General features: G+C 38.5%; 2 protein-coding genes across 2 annotated transcripts; one reads left to right on the top strand and one right to left on the bottom strand.

Moving 5' to 3' along the window:
* The first annotated feature begins 888 nt into the window (after window positions 1–888).
* LOC6580789 (putative fatty acyl-CoA reductase CG8303) lies at window positions 889–12085 on the top strand. Its single transcript, XM_002006556.4, has 6 exons — window positions 889–974; window positions 8559–8939; window positions 9950–10454; window positions 10508–10949; window positions 11012–11269; window positions 11512–12085. The coding sequence occupies exons 2-6, from the start codon at window positions 8622–8624 to the stop codon at window positions 11642–11644; spliced, it is 1656 nt and encodes a 551-aa protein (XP_002006592.2). The 5' UTR covers window positions 889–974; window positions 8559–8621; the 3' UTR covers window positions 11645–12085.
* On the bottom strand, window positions 6384–8260 carry LOC6580790 (eukaryotic translation initiation factor 5B). Its single transcript, XM_002006557.4, has one exon. It carries the CDS (start codon window positions 8076–8078, stop codon window positions 6603–6605), a length of 1476 nt encoding a protein of 491 aa, XP_002006593.1. The 5' UTR covers window positions 8079–8260; the 3' UTR covers window positions 6384–6602.
* Window positions 12086–12426: the final 341 nt, after the last annotated feature.

Genomic DNA, 12426 nt, shown 5'->3' with positions numbered 1-12426 from the left:
TGTATTCATTTCAAATAGATAGTTGCCGAAATGTATTACATATACATACATTTATATATATAAAATTTTTTAAAGAAATAGTTGGAATACACCTTTCAGCAACGTCCTATTCGCCGTTAATATATATCAATCTCTCTCTCCCTCTAATCTCTGTCAATCTCTCTTCCTTATCTAAATATCAAAATCTAAAAATCGTAATATTTCTCTCCCTCTCTCTCTCCCTTTCTGTCTCTCTCTCTTTCTCTCTCTCTCTCTCTCTCTCTCTCTCTATCTGTCAATCTCTCACCCTTTTTCTGTATATCTATTTCTCAATCTATTTCTTCCATCAATCGTTATCCCCTTATATATCTCTTAATATGCCAGTCTTTCGCTCCCTTTCTCTCTCTCTCCCTTCCACTCACTTTCTCTCTCTCTCTCTCTCTCTCTCTCTCTCTCTCTCTCTCTCTCTGCCTCACACTCTATATGACAATTTCTCTTATTTGCTTATTTGCAATCAGTAACTCTCTCTAATTTCCTTATCTATCCAACTCTCTGTTGCCCAACTGAAAAATGATTCGATAGCACGATGTAATATTATTATTAATAAATAATAATAAAATAATATACAATATTATACTATACGTTTTTGAACGAGTATCTAGCAGTCTGTAGCATGCGATAGCATCAGTCATAGTTTAATGTTTTTGTTTTTGTTTTCGCTTTTACTGAGTGGCCTGCCTGGCGGGTATTTAAAATTTCCTCATGCCGATGCCGCCACGCTCAGTCTCAGTCGCAGTCTCAGTCTCGATCGCAGTCTCAGTCTCGGTCTCAGTCTCAGTCTCAGTCCCCGTTTTGGGTCTCAGCTTTTCGGTTTCGGTTTCTGTTTCAGTCCGAGTTGAGCGTGCGTCGGCATTGGCAGCAACTACTTCACCGTTTCCTTCGATCAACAGAGTTTGTGTTGTTATTTGGATTTCGATTGAATCCAAGTTTTTTTGGTTAGTTTACGCCACAATTTAATATATATATATATAGAAAATACAAAGTTATCTAAACAGTATCAAGTGCATAGAAATCATCAAGTGAAACTCGCGTCGAATGTAAAAGCCTTGAAATCTTGTGCTGTGCCTACAAAATAAACCAAATCAAAAGAAACTATTGAAATCTAATTGAGAATCGATTGCCAAACAAAACAAAGTCGATGCGAAACGGAAGCTCTCTGACGAAAGCGCACACAACTAAGTCTTATGCTTTATTCATATATAAATATTATTTTGTTAATTATTTCTTTGAAATTTTTGAGGCAAAACCTAACTGTTCTATTGATATATCGTTGACTTTTGTTGACTTTGCCTATGGCTCTATTGACATGCTGCCTTTTCACTCTGCCTCCCAAAGCCAATTTTAAATTGTTGTTTGTGCTTTGCTATAGCCGTGTGTGTGTGTGTGTGTGTGCGTATATGTGTGCAGATGTATCTGTGTGTGTGCGGCTGTGTGCGAAGTTGATTTGTTTTTCACGTTTTGCGCGCTCTTGCTGGAAAATTCATTGGCGTTGCGTTTGGTCTTTTATTTAATTTGAAGGTTTCAGTTTTTCGGTCTCTCGCTTTTCCGTCTTCGCCTGCTCAGCACAATTTCTGTCGTCATTTTATTTAATTTTGTGGTATGTTTGCGACAGCGTGGCCAATTTCGTTTTATATGATTTATTTCACCTCTGCTCAGGGGCTATATATATATTTAGATGGCTCAACAACCGGTTGGCTTAAATACACAACATAAAGCTCCTTTGAAGTGTGTTTTATTTATTTATAATTTCTTTTGACTTGACATCAGCCGCATCTCGAAACAACAAAACTCAATTGTCTATTTAATGTTTGCGAAAAAAAGCAAAATAGAAGCTGAATAAAAAAATATTAAACAAATAATTTAAAGTGCGAATTGCTCGAGTAGCAAGCCGCTATTTCACACCCATTTGCGGAAGACATTGTGCTTTCAATTAGGCGCGGCAAGTTCGTTGTCTAAGTCTTTTGATTTAGCGACATTGGCATGGCATCAATTATGCCAGCACTCACACAGACACACACACAGAGACAGACGACAATTTGATTAAAGCCGTCAAGCGTATGTTGTTTCAATGTTAAGGTCTGACAACAATATGCAAATGCCAGAAAACAAACGTCGACAACAACAACAAGAAAACGTAATACGCACTATAAAATAATAAATAAAGAAAAAAGAGAAGAAAAATAGCGATTGTTATTTGCAAAGACTCGCTCCCAAATTGGCTATCAAGTTCAGCAAAAGCATGCCATGCATAAATAAGCAAATTGTTACACATTTTGTTGCTATGCCGGAAGCAGAGACGCTCGCTCGAATATCAAAATATATCTACATACATACAAACTCAATCGATGGCAAAAGCCAAAAGTGAGATTCGAGAGAATGAGAGAATGAAAGAAAGAGAGAGAGAGAGAGAGAGAGAGAGAGCTCATCTCCTGAAATAGAAAGTGCCAGTAAAGTATAAAGTGTTCGTATTTCTTCTCATAATTATATTCGTCACAGATTTCTGTAAATCGCATCCTCTTCTTCTTCCTCTGCTGCTTCTTCTTCTTCTATTTTCGCCAGCCCTTAAAAACGTTACCAAATTGCTTTCGAGCTGCTCTTGTGCGATGCTCATTTTGTCTATTCGCTGTTACTGTTGGTGTTATTGGTGTTGTTGTTGTTGCATTTAGGTAAATAGGTCAAATAGCTGAGCATGTTTGTAACTGAAAGAAATTTCAAAAGATTTAATATGCATAAACGATTTTGCTCTCTTCACATTTGAACATTGTTAGCCATAAATACCCGCAGTTAACTATATTATATAGAAACACTCAGAGACTCGACGCTCTGTCATTTTGTTTTAAACAAAATTAGCAAGCGAAACGCAAACCTAGCAAAATTATGCAAATTTTGAAAATGGGCTTTTGTCTATGTATACATACATAGATATATTTATAGATGTGTATTGTGTATATACAAGTATATAAGTGAATGAGTGTTAAGGCAGATTCACGCGCTCATTCGCGAGCTTATCCGCACAGACATGAAACAGACCTTTAGTATATGCCCAGCCGGAATCACGATCCTTACGCTTCATTGTGCTTTGCGCTGTGACGAATGCATAAATGGAAATCGTCTGATATAATAAGCACACGCCTTCGAACAGCTGCTCAATTGAATGCCTATAAAGCAATGCCTATATTATCAAATATGATCATAGACAAGCTTGATAGGAAACAATTACTTCTAGCATTTCAATGCGGAAGATTAAAGTGAGATATATACATATAGTCTTTATGTTACTATCTAGTAGTAGCTCACATACCATATATGATATGTCAATCTTTATAGCATTTGAGGTATGCCTATCAAAATTGATCGATATTAGGTATATCAATAGAAAAAAACAAATGGAATTCCAGTTGCGTCATTCTGTTTGTTTCAGACAGCTTTGAGAGTTTAATTTTTGACGCCAACAATAAATGATATGAGTACAGGAGTAAATTTATATTAATTATTTATTGAAATTTATTTAAAAATTTGAAAATTTAAAAATAACTACAGAAAATAAAAAATTCTATAACGCATATATTAAAAAGAATTTGAGACGTTTTGATGTATTTATTTTATACATTTTTAATACATAAATAATTTTATAAAATTTTATCAAATTTGAAAAAAAATATACCAAAATAATCGTGATAAAATTTCGATTTATGTATTTATAATTTTATGTATTATTAATATATTCAGAAATGTACTTTTTGATTTGACATATTCAAATAGACTTTATATTAGTATTTAAATTTATGCAATATTAAAAACTTAAGTTTTGGCCAGACGAAATACAAAAAATTTTTATATCATACCTTCAAAATGTTTGTCATGATGAATGTGGCTTTCATATGTAGTCTCTACGTGCTTTAAGTGCTCAATAAAGCTTGATCAAACAGGGGTTTTTCAATTCATTAATAATTTATGGTAAATTCACGAAATTCTATAAAAAGTCTATGGGCAGACGCTTCAGAGTTGTACAGTTCATTGACTTTGAGCTTAGCCGATGGCACGCAATAAAAGCGCGCTTTAGGTCAGTTAAAATTATGCTGATATTGCCCAAGACCTGGTCCACATAGAGTTTCATTGGAAACCAGTTTGAGGACTTTGAGCTGCCAACGGCATGATGCGGCATTCTGTGCGCGAGATCTTAGTTAGCAATTCAATGCATCGGAAGAGTAGTTTACATAATTCTGAGCTCAATGTCAATATTGGAAGTGCCTTGAAAAGCTGAAAAAAAATGTATATATATATATTTATAAAGAGGGAAACAAAAATGAAATCGAAATCGAAATAACAGCGAGTCATTGGGCAATTAGTAGGGTAAAAATATTAAATTAAATTTGACGGCTTTTCATATGTGAAAATTGAGCAGTAAGCGAAGGCTATTGCCTAGCTAATTAATTAAAAGCCAAAAAAAAAACCTAAATAACACAATTATGACAGGTATTAAGAAGTCAGGCAGGTGCAATTAGCACCAAGTTGTCAAAAGGGGAAAAAATCTCAGGAAATATCCACTTTTATCTGGGGCAGTAGCTTATTGATGCGCGAATGCGACAACAAGCCGCAGCTTGTCCCTGACCGTGTAGCTAAATTCATTCAAGATTTCAAAATTAAGCAGCATGATAGAAAAATTTTCAAATTTGATAAAAATAATCAAAGCAACCACAACAATTTGACTAGCCGCAGACTTTAACAAATCTTTTATTGTATTTCGAGTTACCTTTCAACGCGGCCTTGACACAAATACACACACACATACACTCGCGCGTTGAACAAATCACTGAAAATGATCAAAATTAATCTCAAAGAAAAAGAAAAAAATACTGAAATAAAATAAAATAAGCGCAGCTACGCAGTTTTTGCCACAATACGCCTGGGACCTTAGGCAACCACAAAAAAAAATAAATAAATAAAAAAAAATAAGAAAAGAAAAAATCGAAAAAAAAAATGTAGCGAGATAAAATCATGTGTAGCTTACAGATATTCGCGTAATTAGCTAATAATTTGTTGAAGGGCCTCTGCCAACACGCGCGTCAGCAGATCAAGGCAGTCCAGTAAGGTAGATAAATATCAAACGGGACATTTACCAACTCCTCCTTGACTCTATTAACGAAACGATTTGCTACACATTGAGGTAGTTCATTGCCCATTTTATTATTACTTATTATACTTGTTTTGCACTAATATAATTATTCGAATATTTAACAATCATCGCGATTGTAAATACCACAATCCTTATCTATGGATTAACCATATCATGGATTAACCATTAGCACATTATCATTAACCATTAGCACATTATCCTTTGAATTCAAATTATCATCATTATATTACTCGTCATTTTTATCTATATTAGTAATCAATTATTCATCATCATTATGATTGTCCTCTCCGTATTAATTTTTCTCATATTTAACATTATAAGAACCCTTAAAAGTCTCTTAATAATTAATAATAAGTTATAATAATATTACCCATATTTAACATTATAAGAATCCTCAATAGTCTCTTCATTGATAACATTATTATAATCATTGTAATTATCATTATGATCAGTATCATCAATCATCATTATTTTAATTGTGATTGCCATTATTATCAGTATCATCAATTATTAGAACAATAATATGGAAATAAATTTGTGATAATATAACAGGCAGAAGGAAGTGTCTCAGATCCCATTAAGTATATATGTATATATATATACTGATCAGGGCAACTCCCCGTATACCTGTCTGCTGGTTCGTCTGTCCATACCAGTACCAATTCAAACTTTTACAAGACTCTCATTTGAAGGTCAGTTGCAAATTAAGCAATAATTGAGTGAGATGGCATTTTGTTAACTGTCTAATATTCAACAGTATATGTAATTATGCTGAAAGTTTCATCAAAGTCTGTTAGGTCAACAAAAATTGTTAAGCAAAACATTTGGCCAATTAATAAACGCGCTTGGTTTGCCTTCGTTTTTTTTTTTCTATACATGTACACTCATAAATTTAATTATTTATTTCTAGCATATTGTTAGTATCACACTTGCGATTGAATTATATTAAAATATTCAGCTGTTACTGTAAATTTCCTAGATGGCGCTCTAGAATTAAAGTTCCAGTTTTGCTTTTGTTTTCTTCAAATTGTCAATTGACGGTGTTGGTAAAGCTACTTGGTTCTATTATTATAATTTTTACAAACGAGCAGTGGCGATGAAAAAGATGATTCGAGTCTAGTTTATCTTCCATTTTTTGGTACATGTGGAATCATCTTGTCACCGAACACCCCCGATAATAAAATATGATTGAAACGGCATCTATCAATTTTTCAGTTAATTAACTACTACCAAGATGCATTTAAATTTATTTTGCTCTGAATATAATAAAAATGTAGGGAAATCGTCGGTTATCTGTGTTAAGAATTTGTGTGTGGTTGGATGGTTCTCTTCTTCTAACTTAACATCAATCCACGATAATTTATTTGAGATTCACTCATTTGGCAAGCTCTGTTTTGGGTTCCTTCCTATCGTGATTCATTCTCATTCAGTATATTTGCTTCAGGCAATGAACATTGCTGAAGTTCTGCCACGCATCGCACACGGTCTGCCGGCCGTAGCCAGTGTATTCGCTGTGCGGTGTGAAATGGGTATTAACGGTGAGCGTATTGGAAAAGCTATCGATCGGTGTACGCTTGCGGCTCAGCTTGTTGGACCGGAGGGTCATCTTAAAGCGTGGCGGCTCTACGCACTTTTTCGCATTTTTGCTCTGGCATTGGGTTTTACGGGCGATTGCCCGATTAATGCCATCAAACCGTTTGTAGACAGGCCGTGGCAAGCCCTGCCAGGCAAGTTTTGGGCGTGGCATCTGCTCCGGCAACTCCATATCCTCCAAATTCTCCTCCACCCTACGTTCACTGTACTTTGTCTTTGGTGACTTAAACACGTGCGACTGCAGCAAGGACAGCGGCCGTTTCCGGTTGACAGTCTTCAGCCGATTGAAATCGTTGATCAGCATTATTTGCTTCTCCATGCCGCTGGGCCGACGGCGCTCGGGCTTGAACTGATCGACGGTAGTCCGCTGTCGACTGGGGTAATTTACCGGACGCACAGGAAACTGAACTTCCGCTGCTGTCACCTGCTGCGAGTGGGTCTGGAAACGGCGCACGGAGCTGTCGTAGGGCAATGTTGGCTTGATGAAGCCGCGACGTTCACTCTTCTTGTAGCCCGATGAGCTCTCGTCGTCCTCCTCAGCTGTCTCGGCCTCAGCCTTTTCGGCTTCCAAGCGTCTGCGCTCATCCGGACAGGTGCTCCAGGTGTGCCAGTACTTGGCCTCCTCCTCTTCAGCCTTCCGTGCCAGCCACTCCTTGCTAGCAGTGCTCATAGTGGTCGGCGAGCTTGGCTCAGAGTCTTCAGATTTGGGTAGGTTGTAGCCTTTGCGAGATTCGCGTAATTCCCGCTCTTGACGCTGCTTCTCCTTTAGTCGCTGCGCGCGACGACGTTTGCTATATTCCTCGGCACTCTGATCCTCGTTGCCTCCCCGTCGTTGGCGCTTCTGGCCGGGCCTCTCGTCTCCGAATATCTGATTGACACGCTCGTATTGAAGTGCAGCTGGCGACTTGGGCTCAACACGATTCTGCCATCTGCGTTTGTTATCCTCGATGATGCGCTCCTGCCGACGCTGATGATCGCTCGTATCCTGGGTGATCATACGCCTAGACTCTGGATCCCTCATACCCGTTTGGCTACTCTCAATCTGGTCAAAGCTATCCCCCTGCTGATCGTAGCTCTTGTGTGGCCGAGAATCGTAGCGTGTCTCGTCGCTGTACTTTTGGTTCATCTGCTTGATGGCATCGTCAGCACGCATTGCCGTCCAGTCTTGTGGCTCATCGGACCGAAAGTGGCGGATCTGATGATCACAGCCCAGTGAGCCGATGGAGCCCTGAATTTCCCTTGGTATTCGCGAGACCCCGAGCTGCCGAATCATGCGCATACAAAGCTTCAAGCCTTTTACCATATTCATTCTGATGCAGAACTTAAATTAGTTAACTGTACTGAATTTTGATATATTTTTTAAAACTTCTTTTTGATTGGACTTCCAAAAAAAAGAGACCAAAATTTTGTGAACTGTATTTCCCCAAAGCTGAACTTATACTAACGACTGTATACATAAAAGCTGAAAGACTAACGTCTCCCATTACAAATCAAGCAAAGCAGACCTACTCAGGGCCTGCTCAATGAAATGACAGATTGCCTCAGTACTATCACGCCTACTATAAAATTTTCTTTTTATATAGTTTCTCTGTCTCAATGTCAACAATATTTAAGTTTTAAGATAAGAGTTCTTACATGCGAATGTTCTTATGAATGATCTATTGAACATACGTTGTGTGTAGCTTCCCTGAGAGATTCAAATGAATTTCACATTTTTGAATTTTGAAGCCTATAAATATTCTCAATATCTCATTCTTTCTCCCTCTCTATCTCCCTCCCTTCCTCTTAGTTTATAACCGTTGATACATCCAGCAGCAAATTGGCGCCACCTACAAATCTAGAGCCCTATACCATGGCCGTCATTGCGGAGCATGGTAAGAGCAGTCGCCAAAACGTTAAAAGCGAAAGCAACGGCAAGATCGGCGTTACCAAATCGGACTCTGAATCCGCGCCGAATCCCATTCAGCGGCAGCTGAGCAATGCATTGACCATACCCGAGTTCTTTGCGCATAAGAACATTTTTGTGACCGGCGGCACAGGATTTCTGGGCACAGTGCTGATCGAGGCGCTGCTGGACACACATCCCGACATTGGAACCATCTACGTGCTGGTGCGCGGCAAGCGCAATCAGGATCCCAACGAGCGCATTAATCGCTTGCTCCAGAAGCCGGTGAGTAGCTGGGGCTCTTGAACCAAGCTCAAGCTGAACCCCTTCGCCTCTTTGCCACGCCCCTGACGGCACTTTGACACCTGGCTGACCCATTTCTTGGCCCGGGCCCCATTATTTTGAGACAATCACCGGCCGTCTTTATTGCGCGTTAATTTGTCGAAGCTGAAGTGCCTTCCGCTCGGGCGCCTCGGTCTGACTCTTTTGCAACTCTTTGTAATGCCAACCATTTTATAACCGTACCTGCACCGCATACCTGTGCACATACATATATGCCTCTTTCGACCCACTCGCTTGCCTCTTTTCCATCATTATAATTTTAAACGCACTTTTAATAGCATAATAACAAATTGTGTTTCGGTTTTATTTCCATTTTTACTCGCTCTTAAGCATACTCCAAACATAAAGCTAAATAATAAATCCGAAAGTTCCCGTATCTTTTTTATTTTATATAATTATCACAATATAAAGCTACCAAAGAGAGGAAATGTAAAATTTTAATATTATGACAGATCGCAAAAAAATCATATATTAAAAAAAATATATATATAAACAAATAAAAAAATAAATTGATATAGCTATAATATAATACCAAATTAGAAAAAAAAAATATTTGTTGGATTTTGGAGATAAAATCTATGTCCGGAATTTATAATTCTCAAATATGTCACAAAATATATTGTGAAAGAATTATATTGTATGTTTCTTTTTTCAAATAAAAAAAAAAAAAAATAATTTAATTACAGATAAATTTCATTACTAGAACTAGACGAATCCAAATAAAAAATTATACTTTTCTGAATTTTTCACCAAGGGTCTATATAGATTATAAACAATTAAAAATTTTCTACTGTTTTCATTAGTCGCAAAATATAAAAAATTTTTTTGTTCTATGTAAACATTCACAAGTATTTTGTAGTTCATCTGAAAAGACTTTAATCCCTTATCTCTGCTCCTCATTTCATCTAATATAATATTTATTAAGGATTTGCAATTTTAACTTTTCCCCACAGATCTTCCAGAAGTACAATGAGAAGACCTTAGCCAAGGTGGTGCCAGTTGTTGGCGAACTAACTGAGCCCAACTTTGGCTTTCCCAGCGAGCTGCTGCAGGAGCTGATCGAGCGAGTCAATGTGATCTATCACAGTGCCGCGACAATCAGATTCAACACGCACCTGCGCACGGCGATCTTCACGAATCTGACGGGCACCATGCGCACCATTGAGCTGGCCAAGCAGTTGAAGCAGCTGTCCGCCTACATTTACTGCTCGACCGCCTTCTGCAACAGCAACAATCGTGGCCTGATCACCGAGGACGTGTACAAGTCACAGTTCGACCCGTACGAAATGATGAAGATGGCCGAGAACGAGGAGGCCTGGGTGGACTTCACGCAGCAAAAGTGCAAAAGCTACCTCAAGGATCATCCCAACACGTACACGTTCACCAAGAATCTGTCCGAGAATCTGCTCATGGCAGAGATGGCCGGTCTGCCGGCAGCCATAGTTAGGCCATCCATAGGTGAGTCGAAGTATAAATCTAATTGAGAAGGCCCTAACTGACTGCTATTACAGTATACGGTACACTGGAGCACCCCATGAAGGGCTGGGTGGGCAATGCCAACTCGGGTCACCTGGGCTTCCTGGCCGGCTTTGTCAAGGGCATCTTTCGCACCATGTGCGGCAGCGCGAGTGCCATCATCGACATCATACCGTGCGACTATGTGATCAACAGCTCCCTCGTCATGGGCTGGTATGTGGGCACACGCAATATTAAGGAGCCGGAGATAATACATTGCACGTCGGGCGAGGTGAACCCGCTTAACCTGTCGCAATTCTGCGATATAATCAACGATAGCGTCGAACGTCATCCGCCCAACAGTTTTGTCTGGAAGCCATCCACGAAGCTGCGCAATGGCTGGCGCTATTATCTCTTCTTCTATCTGTTCCATCTGCTGCCCGCGATGATTTTCTACATACCGGAGAAGCTCTTTGGCATTGGCATGCCGCAGCACACGTGAGTCCAAGCTTTGCTCTAGTGCGACCCGATCTATATTCTCACCCGATCTCAAATTACAGCGCCTACGAATATATGCGCGTCTTCCAGAATGGCACCAAGGCTTTCGATTACTTTCTGGACAAGGATTTCCGGTACTCCATGAAGAATGCACTGCGCATCTCCGCGCTCATTCACGAAAGCGATCGCAAACGTTACAACTTTGATGCCAGCCGCTGTGATTGGTCAGAGTTCATCGATCGTTGTCTGATCGGCATCAGGCGTTTCTACTTCAAGGAGTCGGCGGTCACTACGCAATGGCATCGCAACTACTGGAAGGTGTAAGTAATCGAATTGTTCACCTCAGCATTGAGAAAACTAGTTCGTGAACGATCAATCAACTGAGTTAAAGACCGATATTACTGATCACAAATTCAGTTGCTCATGATCAACAGCTTAATATTACTCATATAGCTAATGAGCAGTTGGGCTATTCAAGAACGAATCTAATGATCGATCACTGGTCGTTGAATAAGTTTTATAGTTCTATTTCCACAAATCTTTAATTTTCTTTTGTTTTCAGCTTCAACTTCCTGTACTATGCCGGTTTCGTAGCGATCTTTGCTATACTCTACTTTGTGCTTACCCCCTTCCTGGGCTTCACCGTTGGCTTTACTGTGGCGCTCTTCGTATGGGCATTCCTGGTCTGGTTGTAAGGTGATCGTTAATGGGATCGGTGGATCATACATATTGTGCAATATTTTATCACCTATACACTTTCACACATACACACACACACACATACACACCCTCACATTCAGCTCAGTCGTTTCCATCGTTCTTCATAGGGTATCATCATGTAATTTTACTTTAAACTCTCACACTTGAGTACAAGTCAGCTATATAGTATATCGAATAAAAATATATATCTGTCAATACCCATACCAATACAAATACATATACAACTCTAAAACCATGAAAACAAGCCCAAAACTTAGCTCAAATGGTAGTCACTTTATAACAAATAGTCCTGGTATATAGTCAAATAGTCAAATGTTTGTGCACTTGTAAATTACGAAAGCTAAACGTAAACAATTAAAATATTAACTATGTAATCTATTAATGAAATAAATATGACAATTTAAGTGTTAAGCAAAGCTAACAAGAGTTTTTCTTCTGAATTACAGTTTGTTGTATTGTTAAAAAGAAAAACAGATGAAAAGTCAATATGTGAAGTGTTAAGCATGATATCTTTAAATAAACACACTTTTTCACAACTCTCTTGTTTACGGTTCCTTTTGAGTGCGAAGTTCTAACGGAAAACTCATGCTACTATTTCCATGAATATATATGTACATATACATATAAAAACGACGATGTTTCAATGGAGACCTAATACTACTATTTTCGTAAATCTAAAGTTCAAGTAGCATATTTGCTAGCTAATAAATATTTAAACTATAAGTTTCAAATCAATAAAAATAAAACGAGAATAGTT

This window comes from Drosophila mojavensis, unplaced genomic scaffold (genome assembly GCF_018153725.1).
Source record: "Drosophila mojavensis isolate 15081-1352.22 unplaced genomic scaffold, ASM1815372v1 contig_81, whole genome shotgun sequence".
NCBI lineage: Eukaryota > Metazoa > Arthropoda > Insecta > Diptera > Drosophilidae > Drosophila > Drosophila mojavensis.
The sequence above is the reverse complement of the archived record's forward strand: the minus strand, read 5'-3'. Positions and strand labels throughout refer to the sequence as shown.

What these genes read in the sequence shown, in the direction of transcription:
- LOC6580790 (XM_002006557.4), bottom strand. Translation starts at nt 8,078, where the DNA reads ATGAATATGGTAAAAGGCTTGAAGCTTTGTATGCGCATGATTCGGCAG.
- LOC6580789 (XM_002006556.4), top strand. Translation starts at nt 8,622, where the DNA reads ATGGCCGTCATTGCGGAGCATGGTAAGAGCAGTCGCCAAAACGTTAAA. An exon ending in ATCGCTTGCTCCAGAAGCCG is followed by an intron (nt 8,940 to 9,949) that starts GTGAGTAGCTGG and finishes TTTTCCCCACAG; the next exon opens with ATCTTCCAGAAGTACAATGA. An exon ending in CATAGTTAGGCCATCCATAG is followed by an intron (nt 10,455 to 10,507) that starts GTGAGTCGAAGT and finishes CTGCTATTACAG; the next exon opens with TATACGGTACACTGGAGCAC.